General features: G+C 39.1%; 1 protein-coding gene across 20 annotated transcripts in view; it reads left to right on the forward strand.

The window, feature by feature from the left end:
* The first annotated feature begins 8828 nt into the window (after positions 1-8828).
* Positions 8829-16187, forward strand: part of afdn.S (afadin, adherens junction formation factorS homeolog) — a 91551-nt gene continuing 84192 nt past the window's right edge. For 6 of the 20 annotated variants that reach the window (XM_041564474.1, XM_041564482.1, XM_041564472.1 and 3 more), the window contains exon 1: positions 8832-9745. In XM_041564474.1, coding sequence (XP_041420408.1) covers positions 9644-9745 — 102 coding nt within the window. In that variant the 5' untranslated portion in view covers positions 8832-9643. Of the gene's footprint in view, positions 9746-16187 lie in introns of all 20 variants that reach the window. The other 14 variants (XM_041564467.1, XM_041564470.1, XM_041564469.1 and 11 more) reach the window with 5 other exon arrangements.

Raw genomic sequence — 16187 nt, forward strand, 5'->3', positions numbered from 1 at the left:
AAAACAGTGCCGCACAACATTTCTTTCCATTCGGGGGGCCAATCTAGTACCGGGTCTGGGCTGGTGGGAGCCCAAGAGGGCCGGGGCCCACCGGGTATTTTCCCAGTTTCCCACCGGCCCAGTCCGACACTGTGTATGAATGCTGGGTTTTCATTTGGAGGGGTTGAACTTGATGGTCTTTTTTTTACCCAATTTAACTATGTAACTATGAATGCAGGAGGCATGGTATTCAAAGGGTAACTGCAGGTGTCTGCTCTTTTTGCACACTACCAATCTTTTAAGCCCTTTATATATCTGAATTGAGGCATCAAGGCTGTTTAAAATATATTGCTGAAGATTTTTAAAGACTTGCCATATAACAATCTCTAAGCAATGCTGGCCTCTAATGGTTAGCATTTAGACTGCACCTAATCTCAGAGAAATCCTGGCCAGTGGCGTACGGTAACTAGATATTACTGGGCCCCACAGCAAATTATTTTTCAGGCCCCCAAAATTTTTAGCAGTTGACTTGTTTTACCAATATTTATTTAAACTGTATATGAATTAGGGCCTCGTGGGGCCCCTATACCTCCTGGGCCCCCCTGCAGGCGCAGGGTCTGCTTCCTCTATAGTTACGCCCCTGATGCTGGCATATTTTATACTGCAGAGATAGATTGGATGCCTGTAAAGGTTTTGGTTAAACCATGTGATGACATACATTATCTAGTACTGTACTTTAAGCAATCCAAAATAAATGATTCCCCCCTTATTTCCCCACATTTTTTCCTACTGATTTAACCATTGAAATTATTGTTTTGTGCTAAACAGTGCAAACAGGCAAATTAAAGATACTCTATGTTTGATCCTTGCGGGGTAGATAATTAGATAACCAGTGCACATATAATCCATCTGTGTAATGTACTCTTGCTAACAAAGAGACACAGCAAAGTGTGAAAGGAGGGAGATTGTACACTAATAATCCAATTATCTACCTTGTAAAGACAAATATGGAGTAGCTTTGGTTTCCCTGTTTATAGACAAATACAAGAGTCCTCTGCACTCAACCTATTATCAATATATTTAAGACAGAGACATTTTGTGCATACTGCTACTGAAAAATGCCTTACCCTTTAAACAAAACCAGGGATTGTTTGTCCATATATTGCAATATATTTAAGATGGCCAACTACGTCAAAGTCATCCCATATCTGGCCAGTCCTATACTAAGGGGCCAATTCACCAAGCTCGAGTAAAGGATTCAAAGTAAAAGAACTTCGAATTTCGAAGTGTTTTTTGGGCTACTTCGACCATCGAATGGGCTACTTCGACCTTCGACTACGACTTTGAATCGAAGGATTCGAACTAAAAATCGTTCGACTATTCGACCATTCGATAGTTGAAGTACTGTCTCTTTAAGAAAAAACTTCGACCCCCTAGTTCGCCATCTAAAACCTACCGAACCCAATGTTAGCCTATGTGGAAGGTCCCCATAGGCTTGCCTAAGTTTTTTTGGTCGAAGGATAATCCTTCGATCGTTGGATTAAAATCCTTCAAATCGTTCGATTATCGAACAATTATTCCTTCGATCGTTCGATCGCAGTATTTGCGCTGAAATCCTTCGAATTCGATATTCGAAGTCGAAGGATTTTAATTCCCAGTCGAATATCGAGGGTTAATTAACCTTCGATATTCGACCCTTGATGCATCGGCCCCTTAATTTTCCTCTGATCCATTAAGAATTCTATTGCTTCATTATACATTTTACAAAGGGACTACGTTTTACCTGCAACTTACTAGCTGCTTTCAAAGTAAAACTCCCAAACTTGGCTGCCCTTTTATTAGACACCAGTGGTATCACCTGACTATAGCTGGGAAGGGTGGGAGCTACAACATGGAGCTGGTCACTACTCCTGTATAACTATAACAAACAAGGGAAAGTTGTGCTCACCACTAATTTTTAAAACCATTAGGCGAGGGTGCAATTAGGCTGTGACCACAAAATACATATAGACAAATAAAAGAGTCCTCTGCACTCAACCCATTTTCAATATATTTAAGACAGAGACATTTTGTGCATACTGCACTGAAAAATGCCTTACCCTTTAAACAAAACAGGGATTGTTTATCCATATATTGCAATATATTTAAGCTGGCCAACTACATCAAAGTCATCCCATATCTGGCCAGTCCTATACTAAATTTTCCTCTGATTCATTAAGAATTCTATTGCTTCATTATACATTTTACAAAGGGACTAAGTTTTACCTGCAACTTACTAGCTGCTAAGTAAAACTCCCAAACTTGGCTTCCCTTTTATTAGACACCAGTGGGATATATATATATATATATATATATATATATATATATATATATATATATATATATATATATATATATATATATATATATATATATATATATAAAACCTAATTTTCTGTTTGATAATTTGTGACAACCCTAAGCTTAGCTTCTAAACAGCTTCTCAGAGCCCACTGATCATGTGAGTGTTGCAGACACTTTCCAAGAGGGTGACCTTCTGTGACAGGTTTGAAGTCCTGGATCATTGCTGCTATTGACAAGCTGAAACTTTAGGCTGGTGCAAAGTTCCGTTTATGAAATGTGGCATTTTTAGCCATATTAATTTTTAGGGTTTAGTTCTCATTTACTGCATGTGGATGTATTTGCTATTTGTTTTGATATGGTATGTAGTAGGGAGTCTAAGTCCTTTTCTGAGATAAAAAAAAACACTCCCATACATGAGTGAATTAGGTCATAGGTTGGCCCAGATTTTTGTTTTGCCTAATCGGTGTTGATGATGTGCATTGAACTGCTAAATCAATGAATAGTGAGGGCAACACATGCTGCAGTGGTCACAGACCCTGTTCTGCCAGTATTGTGTGTAAACCTCTGAATATGTGGCTACCTTAAAAGACTTGCTCAATACCATAAAAATAGAAACATAACTAATGTAAAGATAACAAAATAGCTGTATTCATAATGTTATAAGGAAATATATTGTAAGTCTGTAAATAGAGGCAATAAAACAAATTGCCTATCAGTGCTGTTATGTGAGAGGACAGTTCAGCCTATTTGGGATTTGGATAAAGAGGATCTGCCGCATCCTGTTGCAAGAGGATAGAAAAGAAGCAATAATTGGTGTGGAAAAGGCAATGATTCCTGTTTTTAAGATGAAGGAAATGTAGATGGGCGGGGGAAACATGCATTCAGTTACATTGCAGAGTTTTAACAGAGCATATAAAAGACATTAATGTGGTTAACAGCAACACCTTGCATGTCAGGACCTTATCCAAGAAAGGTTGATTTTGTTTGTCTTAGTAAAAAAAGGAATAATCAGTATTTTCAAAAACAATGTATGTGAACGCATTGCATGAATAAAGCTATATAGCATGTTTCAAGATTACACAAAGAAAATAGAAAAAAGAATGACTCCTGGCAGACAAAAATGTTATATGACGCCAGTGTTATTGATGGGAAAGAATGGCTATCTTACTCATCCGGGAAAGGATTTTGGACGCTAAGCAAATGGCTGAAAGCAGTGGAGCACATGAAAATCTGTTTTTTATCACCCCAGTAGACCTAGTCAAACACATTTTAAGGAAGTAGTCATATAAATTCAAGAACTAACTAGGAGAACTAAACTCTAAAAATGAATATAGCTAGAAATGCCACTTTTTATATACTGAACTTATTGTACCAGCCTAAAGGTTCAGCATCTCTATAGTAGTAAGGATCCAGACCTTCTAAGTTGCCACATCTTGGATTTTGTAAGAAGTGTCTGAGACACACACATGCTCAATGTGCTTTGAGCAGCTGTTGGGAAGCTAGAAAATTAGGTTTGCCTGTCATATAAGCATATGCCACATGGCTGATGCTAATTGCACGAGTTTCTGAGCTGCCATGTACCAATAATCTGAATTAAACACCAGCCATTTTTGTGACATTTATATTATATATACTTAGGATCATGTGCACATGGCCCTTCACTATGAACCTGCCAGGTTTGCAGAATTGCAATGACTATATTAGCAACAAAACTGTCAGAGGAAGCACAAAAAAATAATAATTGTGTAGTACTATAAGTATTCCAGAACAAATGTAATATTTCTAGCACAAAAACACTAGTGCATCCCAAGTGACAATTACATAATATGAAACAACAATAAGGACTCTTTAACAAGACTTTGAAGCAGTATGTCTGTGAAGGTTTCCATTCACCCAGGTCATATTAGATATATGTAGTAATTAGTCTGATCAATTGGACTTGATTTATTTCTTAATAAAAAAAATAAAATATATATAGTGAATAAAGTACCCCCTCTTGTAAAATATAAGGATATTATAAGTTACCAAGGAGTTTCATGAGCATATAAAAACACGAGGCCGAAGGCCTAGTCAAACAACTAGAAAACAACTAGTTGTTTGAAGGTGAACAACCCCTTTAAGTGATTGACTGATTTGTTCACAACATTGGTAGCTATATTGTTTAATATTGTTTTTACCATCCAGGGGATCTAATATAGTATAGATGGCACATTACAAAACACCCTGATCATTGGGTCATATGTTTCAAAGCCAGTATCAGTAGCTGTTATGCTCACTGCTTTTCTGTTTGGGAGTTTGCAGGACAGCCCTAAACCTGACTGAATTCAGCCCTGAAAATGTATCATTGTTCTCTGTGGGCTAAAAAAACAAAAACTGCAGCTAGGTAGCATCAGTCAGTGGTTACTAAACCAAATATAGTGCTGTCTTGTACAAAAATGCCATTTGCTTGAGGAATTAAAGCAAAGTTCCTCTTTTTAGATGCCTGACAGGGTCAAACCTTGAATATACAGAGCCATTTTGGGCCCCAGCCCTTAAGAAATATATTAATGAGCTGGAAAAGTGCAGATATACAACTAGACTGGTTTGGAAAAACAAAACTTTGAGGAAAAAGTGTAAAAGTTGGAGTTGTTTTCTGAACCAAACGTGACTGCACACAGACATGATTACTCTACATTTGTATATTAAAGCATAATATATATAGATCGTGGGGATCTTTTTTCACATAAAAGAGAAAGAACTAGAGGCCACCCCATAGACGTGGAACAGAAATCATTTGATGGAGCAACAATGGTTATATACAATAGGTATATATATATGTATTTATATTTATATATGCGAGTGTATTGATAGGTCTGTAATGGTATGTTTATATATGTGCACCGGGGACCATTGTAGGGGTTGAACTTAATGGACTTTTGTCTATTTTTAACCGAAGCGAAAGATATAACTATGAATTCTGAAACCATGTGTTCTGGTGACTGACCACTAATTCCATTCTCTGGACCTCCACTGCACAGAGAGATGTAGATGCTTTGTATTTTGGCAGGGATGGTAGTTATTGCAGCTTCCAAATGTGTCTGGAATGCCTGTTTGGGTGTTCATTATACGAACTACAATAATAATACAATAATTCGTACTTGTTTGCGTAGTGAGCTTGGAATGTTAGTTGATTGTTTAGGACATAGTGGAGGAATACTTGGTAACGTACTTGGACAGCTAAGCAGCCTTTTAGAAATTATGTTATGATTTTAGGCTACTTGTTATTAGTTGTTCAAGAGTTGCAAAGAAACCATCATGTTTAGGGTGAAAAGACTAACAGGAGATGAAGAGACCCTCCCAGAGACATGCAGTGAAGTCCTTTGTAAAATAGAAGTTATTTACATATTTCATGCTATACACAGGGCCGCCATTAGAAATCACGGGGCCCCGTACAACAAAATTTTTGGGGCCCCCTGGGCCCCGCCCACACTGACGACCAAGCTCCGCCCCATATCCCGCCCACATCGCAGTTAAAAGACCACACAGACATCAGCGCTAAAAAAGTAACCCCCCCCCACACAAGTTGTAAAAAGCTATTGATGGTCAGGGCCCCCTTATAAAAAAAATTGGGGCCCCAAAAAAAAAAAAATTAAAATTTTTTTTTTTTTAAAAACATTGGTGGCAGGGGCCCCCTGTTAAAAAAAACTTGGGGCCCCAACAAAAAAAAATGTAAAAAAAACTAAAAAATAAACAAACATTGGTGGCAGGGGCCCCCTTCTAAGTTAAAAACAAATTGGGGCCCCAAAAAAAATTTGAAAAAAAATTAATTTTTTTTGAAAAAAAAACAAAACATTGGCGGCAGGGGCCCCCTTATAAGTTAAAAACAAATTGGGGCCCCAAAAAAAAAATTTGGAGAAAAAAAAATTTTTTTGAAAAAAAAAAAATGGTGGCAGGGGCCCCCTTACAAGTTAAAAACAAATTGGGGCCCCAAAAAAAATTTAAAAAAAAAATAATTTTTTTTTGAAATAAAAAAAAAACTGGTGGCAGGGGCCCCCTTACAAGTTAAAAAAATTTGGGGCCACCAAAAAGAAAATTAATTTTTTTTTTAAAAAAAAAACCCAAAAAAAAACAATGGTGGCAAGGGGCCCCTTACGAGTTAAAAAAAAAATTGGGGCCCCAAAAACAAAAGTTTTAAAAAAAAGATTGGTGGCAGGGGCCTATAGAATATTAAAATAATACATTGGTGGCCAGGGGATTAAAAAAAAAAAAAAACACAAACTGGTGTTCAGTAGAATTGAACTCATGGCTTCAGTACTTCAACTTCGCCTCCTTTCGTGACTTCGGGTCTTTTCACCGCTTCAGGACTTCGGCTTCGGCTGTTTTCGTGACTTCGGGTCTTTGCGCTGCTTCAGGACTTCGGCTTCGGCTGTTTTCGTGACTTCGGGTCTTTTCGGCGCTTCGTGACTTCGGGACTTCGGCTTTTTCCGTGACTTCGGGTCTTTTCGTCGCATCGGCTTCGGCTTTTCGGCACTTCCGCATTCGGCACTGAAGAGGCAAGACGTACGGCTCGGGCGCTCGTAAGGGGGGCCCGGATCTTCAAAAAAATGCAGCGCTGCCGGGCCCCCCTTCATGCCCGGGCCCGGTACGCTTGTCCCCCCTGTCCCCCCCTGATGGCGGCCCTGGCTATACACATAGCATTGCTTTAAAGGCATTATTAATCCCAGAGAGAGACATACAGTTAAATCCATTGTAAAATAAAAGTTATTCACATATATCATGCTATACACATATCACTGCTTTAAAGAGATTATAATCATTACAATTTTTATATGATGTAGAGAGCGGTATTCTGAGAAAATTTGCAGTTGGTTTTCGTGGTTTATTATTTGTGGTTTTTGAGTTATTTCGCTTTTTTATTCAGCAGCTCTCCAGTTTGCAATTTCAACAGTCTGGTTGCTAGGACCCGAATTACCTTAGCAACTATGCATTGATTTGAATGAAAGACTGGAATATGAATAGGAGAGGGCCTGCTAGAAAGATGAGTAATAAAAAGTAGCAATAACAATACATTTGTAGCTTTGTAGAGTATATATTTTTTAAATGGGGTCAGTGAACCCCAATTGAAAGCTGCAAAGACGAAGAAGGTAAATGAAGGTTAAAAAAAAACTACAAAAAAAGAAAAAATTAAGGCCAACGGAAAACTATCTTAGAATTAGCCATTCTAGGTGAACCATCCCTTTAAAACCAAAATTGAGAGCCTTTAACCCTCAGTAATCAAGAGCAGAAGGTGTGCCACACATCAGGTGATGCCATAGCATAGAACATTGCATTGCAACACTTCATAGGACCTGTATTGAAATAATTATCAATGTGTACAGGGAAAATATGAGTGCAATGTTTAGAATGCTTATTGGTGAGCTCAGAATTCCTATTAGTTATATGTTGGCCAGAATGTTTGTTGGTGAACCTGTTATTATATTTCTTCATTAATGCCAGAACGCCTGAGTTGTTTAAGCACCCACATGCTTGTTATTAAACCAGGAATACTTGTTAGCACTTTCCTTTCAGAATAGGTGTTAGCTGTTACCTATAATACTTATTTGTAGTCAAGGGGGCAAAAAAATTTCAAAAATTCGCCAGCGTGATGTGATTTTATGCCACTTCACTGATTTACTAACGGATGCTGGAGTAAATGGACCTACTCTAGCGCTACTTTGCACCCTTACGCCAGACAAAGTAGCGCTCTGGCGAAGGGACCTAACTACGCTAATTCACTAAGTTGCGGATTTTCGTGAACGTTACCTCTTGCGCCAGACTTTACATCGCCACCTCAGACCAGGCGAAGTGCAATAGAGTAGATAGGACTTGCTTAAAAAAAGTTGGAAAAGTCCCAAAAAACGCTGGCGTCTTTTACTTTTTTAAGGGTGATAGGCTGAAAAAGATTGTAATTTTTTTTGGGGGTACCCTCCTTCCCCCCTACATTTCCTAACATATGGCACCTAAACTATACAGTGGGCACATGTATAGGGCAAAATATCAACTCTATTTTATGAAGCTCTCCCAGCCTTGTGTAGTGTAATGTATTTGCTGCTACATATATGCCCATTGTACTTTAACTTGGCGCCGTATGCAAATTAGGCATCGCTAGTGTAACTTCGAACCGCTGATCGTAAAATCGCTAGCGCAACTTCGCAAACAATCTGTAACTTGTGCGCCACTTCTGATCTTCGTGAATTTGCGCAGCCCTGGAGAATCTACGCCTGGCGAAGTGTGGCGAAGCCAACGCTGGCGCAACTTCGGAGGCAAGTAAATTTGCCCAAGGTGTCAGAGCCTGGAATGCTGGCTAATGGGCCTGGAATGCTCGTTTAGATGCATGGAACGTCTCCATGCAGGAAAAGTGCGCTGAACAGGATTTCCCCTAGGGAAGCTGTTCATTTTACTCTCCCGGAACCTTTCCAGTTTTTCCATAGCTCCGGGAAACCTGTGTGGATGCACCTGCTCATGGACTGGCTGTTTCTGCATACAGTATTAGAAAGCGGGGGCTGCATGTACTAGGATTTAGGGACCGGAATGTTAGCTTAAAATGACTTGGAAAAATGTGTCTATAATATACAGCTTTTGGCGGAAGGACATGTCAAGAAAATAATTCGGTGTAGCATAAATCGGCGAAGGGGAACTAGAATTTGTAGAATATCCTGCAGCAGCGATGCTTAAAAGTGAAAGGGCCGCCTGTGGCCCACGCGAGTAAAACACGTGATACTAAGGGATTGGATGTGGGCATCACGATGCTTTATGTGCTTGCAGGCACCAAACAACACGCAATCCCTCAGCAAGTCATATAGCGGCCCAGCCTGTGTCTGTACACGGGAGCGCGCAGCCCAGTGTAGGAACGCGCAGAGCTTTGTGCAAATAGGAGGAGTAAAGCGGCGGCAGCAGGAGCTTGTGGCCAGTGGGAGGGAAGGAGATAAGGAAGCTGGGCAGACAGTAACTTGGAACGCTGAACCTGATCGAACTGGAATTCCTCTTACATACTTTAAATTGCGGAGGCCCGTCGCACCCCGTTTTCTGCGACATTTGCTTTATTTTGTTTGACCCTGAAAAAAAAAAAACTACATTACACAATTGCGGTAGATGTTTTTATTTTTTCGATCACTGGAAGCTCCGCGGATCACGTTCACCCGGGAGATCCTAAAAGGGCAGCTGTTATGGAATAATATATTTTAATGCGTCAAGTGGATTGGGGATCGTTTCGTTGCCGTCGGTGCTTCTTTTTCTTTGTAATTCTGCTTCACCTTTGGACTTTGGCGCTGTCAATAACGCGGAGCGGGTGTGCGGGTCGAACATGTCGGCGAGTCGAGAAGAGGAGCGCCGCAAACTGGCAGACATCATTAACCACTGGAACGCCAACCGGCTCGACCTGTTCGAGATCAGCCAACCCACCGAGGTGAGTGCCCCTCCCCAGGGAGTCTGCGGGAACAAAGCCCAGCCATGCGCATGTACAATAGGGCGGCCAGGGCTTTAGTGCATTTCCCATGTCTATTCCCAAACGGCACGAATTTGTGTGGTGCTGGGAATGTCCACGGTGTCTGTATGGGGCGGCGCTGTCTGATTTGGGAGATGACGTGTGTCAGTCGCTCCAGTGTCTGCAGCACATTGCGCTAAAGACAGTAGCTCCTGCTCCTTCTTTGCCACTTCCACACTTGTTCTTTTGTGCAAATAATCTCCACAGGTAATTGGCTAGCAGAATACACTATGCACCATTAAAATAACTTTTTACTTTTCGCCGATTTTATTTAACACTGGCAGAGTGAGTGGCAGGAAGCTGCATTCCTGTGACAAGAACAATGAAAAACGCCTGTGGAGTTGCTTTGCTTTGAAAAGCCTGCTTCATTTCCTGAGCCAAACAGAAAGGGATTGGCCCTGTGCATTTGGAATAGTTGGCAGCTGCACAATACAAGTTACACAGACTACAAACTACAGTCGTTACACTTGAAAAAGAGCAGTCACTCCAAACATGTAGTGTGGAAATAAATGCACCCTGCATTTGCAGAATTATACTGCGTTTGACCTTTTCTGACAACTTTTGTGATACAGCTACAGTCTGTCAGGAGCTTGGGAGCAAGCACACTTATAAAATATGTTTATCCTGTTTGTAAGTTCTATACTAGTGTGTGCATATCTATCTATCTATCTATCTATCTATCTATCTATCTATCTATCTATCTATCTATCTATCTTTCATCTATCTATCTTTCATCTATCTATCTTTCATCTATCTATCTTTCATCTATCTATCTATCTATCTATCATCCATCTATCTATCATCTATCTATCTATCATCTATCTATCATCTATCTATCTATCATCCATCTATCTATCTATCATCTATCTATCTATCATCTATCTATCTATCATCTATCTATCATCTATCTATCATCTATCTATCATCTATCTATCATCTATCTATCTATCATCTATCTATCTATCATCTATCTATCTATCATCTATCTATCTATCATCTATCTATCTATCATCTATCTATCTATCATCTATCTATCTATCTATCTATCTATCTATCTATCTATCTATCTATCTATCTATCATCTATCTATCTATCTATCTATCTATCTATCTATCTATCTATCTATCTATCTATCTATCTTTATCTATCTTATCTATCTTATCTATCTATCTATCTATCTTATCTATCTATCTATCTATCTATCTATCTATCTATCTATCTATCTATCTATCTATCTATCTATCTATCTATCTATCTATCTATCTAGTGAGTATGCACAGTGTGTGTATGTACATATAGTCAAAGCAAGAACTTTCCAAGACTGCAAACCGTATGTGTATCTTTATATAGTGCTACTTTGTATGAGGTCCTGTACAGTAGTTGTACAAATGGGGGGGGGGGGTAAACATTGCAATAAATACAGTAACAAAAATATGTATACACAGTAACAAAAATATGTATACACAGTGACAGAGAGCAGATGTAACCTTTAGAAACACAAGAGGAAGGAGGCCCCATGAACTTCATTCTAGAATACACCTTTCATAATTTGAAGACTCAAGCTTTCATGGAAGGGCTGTCTTCCATAATAGTACCAGAAGGGGTACTGACTTCACCACACACACACATTTCATCACATCTCCACCAATAGAAACCAGCACACCACTTACAGAGTAGTGCTAACAATATACATAAAAGTTGCTTATAGTTTTTAATGGATAACATTCCTCCTGCTAGAAAACTTTTTATTATTATTCTTATATATGTATACAGCAGTGGCCTGTTATGCAGCACCTTACAAAGATTCTCATATTAGCCTATGACCCAATGGAGCTTACAAACTATGGGCCATACACCTTACAAAGATTGTTCTCATATCAGTCTATGCTCCAATGGACCTTACAAACTATGGGCCAGAATTAAGCTGGCCGTATATACATAACAATTACAATCAAATGGTTGCAGGACAGATTGTTTATTTTCATTACAAACAGTAAGAGTTGAATTTGCCGATGTACAGGTAGAAACAATAGAATTCTTCCTCTTTCTGACGATTCAGCAGTAAACCATGTCCAATGTTCTGTCTTTCATCTTGGCCGATCAACGAGACAACTGATTTCAAAGTTTTTTGCAGATATTGGCCACCTTGTCTCCCGCAATGCATTGCACCTAATATGGTACGAAATGTTGTTTTGTACTATATCTGTGTGTGTGTATGGGAATAGTTTGTGGGTCAGACTTTCTCACCTAAAAGATCAGATTGTTTACATCTGACAGTAAGTCTATTTTAATGAGAAAAACAGAAGTCTATCAATTTTTAACTTAGAATTAGAATTAGAATAAAGGGTTCCCTCCCAACAGTCATGTTGTGTCAGGTAGAAATGTTTTCATGTAACTTACAAATCAGATTTTTTATTATCATTAGTTTTATATATGGGCATCTTCATCTTGTAGAATGTGACCTGTCAATATGACAATAACAAAGTTTCCTGTGTAAGGTCTACCCTAGGGGCTGAACTATCTAGGTGATTTGTTTAATGTTTTTGCATTGACAGATAAAGGTAGGATTTAAGGTGGCCATAGACTCAAAGATCCGCTCGTTTGGCGACATCGCCAAACGAGCGGATCTTTCCCCGATATGCCACTAAACAGCATGGCTATATCGGGGGTAATTCGAACGTTCGGCCGTATGGCCGAACGATCGAATTACGATGCGCCAAGGGGCTCCGACGGGTCGGTCGGTTAAAAATCCAACCTTCCCGATCGATATCGTGGCCAGATATCGATCGGGAAGACCCGTCGGAAGCCCCCATACACGGGCAGATAAGCTGTCAAATCGGTCCAAACGACCGATATCGGCAGCTTTATCTGCCCGTGTATGGCCACCTTCAGTTGCATGGTGGTGCAATGGTTAGCACTGCTGCCTTGCAGTCCTGGGATTCTAGGTTTGATTTCCAGCTAGTGCCCTAGCTGCAAGCAGTTTCTATTTTCTCCCCATGTCTGCAAAGGGTTTCTCCCACACTTCGAGCTGTATATTAGTTTGGTGCTGCTCTAGGCACCATGGCCACTTAAGCGACCGGTGCATTCACAGTACAGTTAAAGGAAGAAGTACTCCTCTTCTGACACAGCTCTGCTGCTGGATTAAGCTGCAAGTGTCCAGTGATGTAAAGCTTTTTAAAAGATCTTTTCGTTATTGTCAGACCAAGCTTTTCTTGAAACGATCGTTTAAATGTATGATTTGTCCATCAAATAAAAAGACCATTTCAAGCGATGTTGTCAGGAAACTGAGCGTAGCTGCTTGCTTGGCCCTGCAAACATAGATTTCACTGTGACCGATGAAAATTTTTTAACCTGGCAGATCAATTTTCTCACAGATGTCGGACAAAAACCGTTAGATGCATGATCGTTTAATTCCCACTATTGCACTAAAATCGGTCGTTCGCCCAAGAAAAATCTTTGCGTCTATGGGGACCTTAAGCTCCATTGGGGCAGATACTAATCCAAATAACATGACTGTGGGAAATGTATGTTTTCTTCTAAATATACTATGTGTCTTTTCTGTCTTTTTTTTCTGCACATGAAGCAAAAAAATACCACTTTAATAATTAATAATAATAATAATAATAATTGATATCACAGTGTAAGGATCAGTGTTCCCTCTAAGCTGTGTGTGCGCACACATATTGAGGCCAGCGCATACGAAAAATTGCGGGGCGCACAAAGAATTTTGTGTTAAAATAAGGGGGTTATTTATTAAAAACTGACATTTTCTCATTATTTGAGTAAAACAACTTTTACCAAACTCCTATCCACAATTTTACCTTATTTATCAATAAAATAATTCAAAAAATTTGGTGTGGGAAAAGGTTCTATAAACTCACAAAAAAAAAATTTGAATCATAGTTGTTGACGTCCGAGAACTGACTTTTTTGCATTATCGCCCAAAAACGAAGATTTTTTTTGGATTGTCGTGCGAAACCCAGCGCTGATCATGATATCTTCGAATTGTAAAAGAGACATCTGCCATTGACTTGTACATGACCTCGGCAGTTTTCAGATGGGGTATTCTTTTTTTTGGACTCGGGGTATAAAAAAAATCTCAAATGTGAGGTTTTTTTCCCACAAAAATTGTTTTCCCTTTTAAAACTCAGACCATAAAAAGATGGACTTTAGTAAATAACCCCAAAAATATTGCATTTATTCTGACCTGCCGCGCGCAATTTTAAAATGTACGCACAAAAGATTTTTTTTAGAGGGAACATTGGCAAGCATCATCAGATTTTGCAGCATTTCATCCTCATTCAGTTGTAAGAAGTTTGGCTGGACAGATCTAGCTTTCTAGCTCTTGTGTAGCTCATCATTTCAACACATTTTGCAACTCAGCTTGCCTGTATATTTTTGGAGTGTAGAAGAAAATATATGGAGACAGGGAAAGATATGCAAATTCCCTGAAGATGGTGTCCTAATTGGTATTTAACCAAGGACCCCCAACCCAGCAAAGCAGCTGTGATAAACACTTTACCACTGTTCTTAAGGTATTGAAAGTAAATCTGGAGTTGTGCGAAATTTGTTTAGTCACAGAACTGTTGGTTTCTAGAACCTTATCAAGACATTTTGACCATTTTGCAGGGTCCCAACACATGGACCAGTCTTTCTCTAATGATCACAATCTCTTGTGTGCTCACTACAGTCAATGTGGAAAACTGTAAACTGGCTGATTCTTACTTTATAAACTGTGTGCATGCACACAATCTCTGATGTGACATTGTTACATGCAACAATTTTGTTGGCACAGAAATATTTTTATGCAAACAGTTTCTAGTTAAAATCTTAGGTTAACTGAGGATAATTCATTTTAAGTATAGTTATCCTCTTGAAAGAACCCACCCATCACACTGTGCACACAAACAACCAAAATATATATATAATTTTTTAATATTTTTTTTTTATTTGAGCATTCATTATACAAAGGTAGACCATAGCCATTTTAGATAAAATATCACATTTTCAACATTTCAGACATTTTCAGTATAACAGTGCATGCATTGTGCCATTAAACATGTTGTTCGTATGTCCTGTAAGTTATGATACCATTACTGCATGATCTTTCTTGTGGTCTGGGAGATGGAGTGTTTAATATCCATGATTATAACCACAGGCCTTTTCGTCTATATGTTTAACCATTCACCATATTAGAAAAGTAGATTAGTCCCCCGAAGAAGAGGATATTTGTCGCTGGGCGGAAACGATTGGATCATAAAGCAGCTAATATGGGCATTCAGATTGCCGGACCTCATCAGCAAACAAATGCAATGGAATTTTTAACCCTGCCTGATCGACATCTGGCTGACTTTTGGCCAGATATCGATTGGGGAACTCCGTAGGAGGGCCCCACGCACGGGCCAATAATCTGCTGATTTGGTCTGTCTGCAGCTTTTATCGGCCCATGTATGGCCAGCTTTGGAGTGGTGTAGGCTTCTGTTTGTTCTTTGGTTAAATTACCTTTCTGAAAAATTGCATTGTATACGTTTGTTAGCAATTGTGTGGTATGTGGGCTCAATGTCTTATAGTACTTTGATATGATGTGTAACCGTCTGGGCTTGGTGATTTGTTGGCTGCTAGCGATTTAATTGTGGTCACCACCTCAGTGGCCATTATTGGTGCATTTAACGTGTCTATTTGCATTTGGGTAATTTGAGAATCTTTGCTTAACGCCTTGTCTATGAGAATATACATTCTTAAAATATTTCTCAAAGGTTGATTGGATATAGGTGTACTGTTCTTTGGATCCTGTAGTATGAGTATGCTTTTGGTTTTAGATCTTGATTTGGTCAACTTAGTTAGCAGCTTTCCCTGTTTTGTTTCCCCATCTATAGAATTTGTATTTTGTGAATTCCATTTTTATTTTGGCTTGGCAAAATATATATGGTTTCTAGGAGCTGTTTAGTTTCCAGTTATTGTTCTTTCAAAGCTGTGTCTTGTGTAGAGATCTAGGTCCTGTGTGCCAGATTGACATTTTTCAGTAACTGTTGAAATTTATTTTGTTCCTCTCTTTGTCGTTTGGTCACATAAGCTATCAAATGCCCTCTCAAAACTGCTTTTGTGGTGTTCCATAGCAAAATGGGATCATCCCAGTGTCCTCTGTTGTCATCAATGGTATTTTGGCATTTATTTACTAAAGAAATGAATGGGTTCTGTTTGCGCTAGATAAGGTTGTTGTGCCACAGATCTTGGTAGTTGTATGCTAAAATGAATTGTACTTGGAAAAAGAGGTGTTCATGCATTAGTATATAATCTATTCGTGAGTGCATGTCATGTACCCTGGCGTAGTAAGTGTATTGATTTACTTTGGGATGCAGTAGTC

This window comes from Xenopus laevis, chromosome 5S (genome assembly GCF_017654675.1).
Source record: "Xenopus laevis strain J_2021 chromosome 5S, Xenopus_laevis_v10.1, whole genome shotgun sequence".
Lineage (NCBI taxonomy): Eukaryota > Metazoa > Chordata > Amphibia > Anura > Pipidae > Xenopus > Xenopus laevis.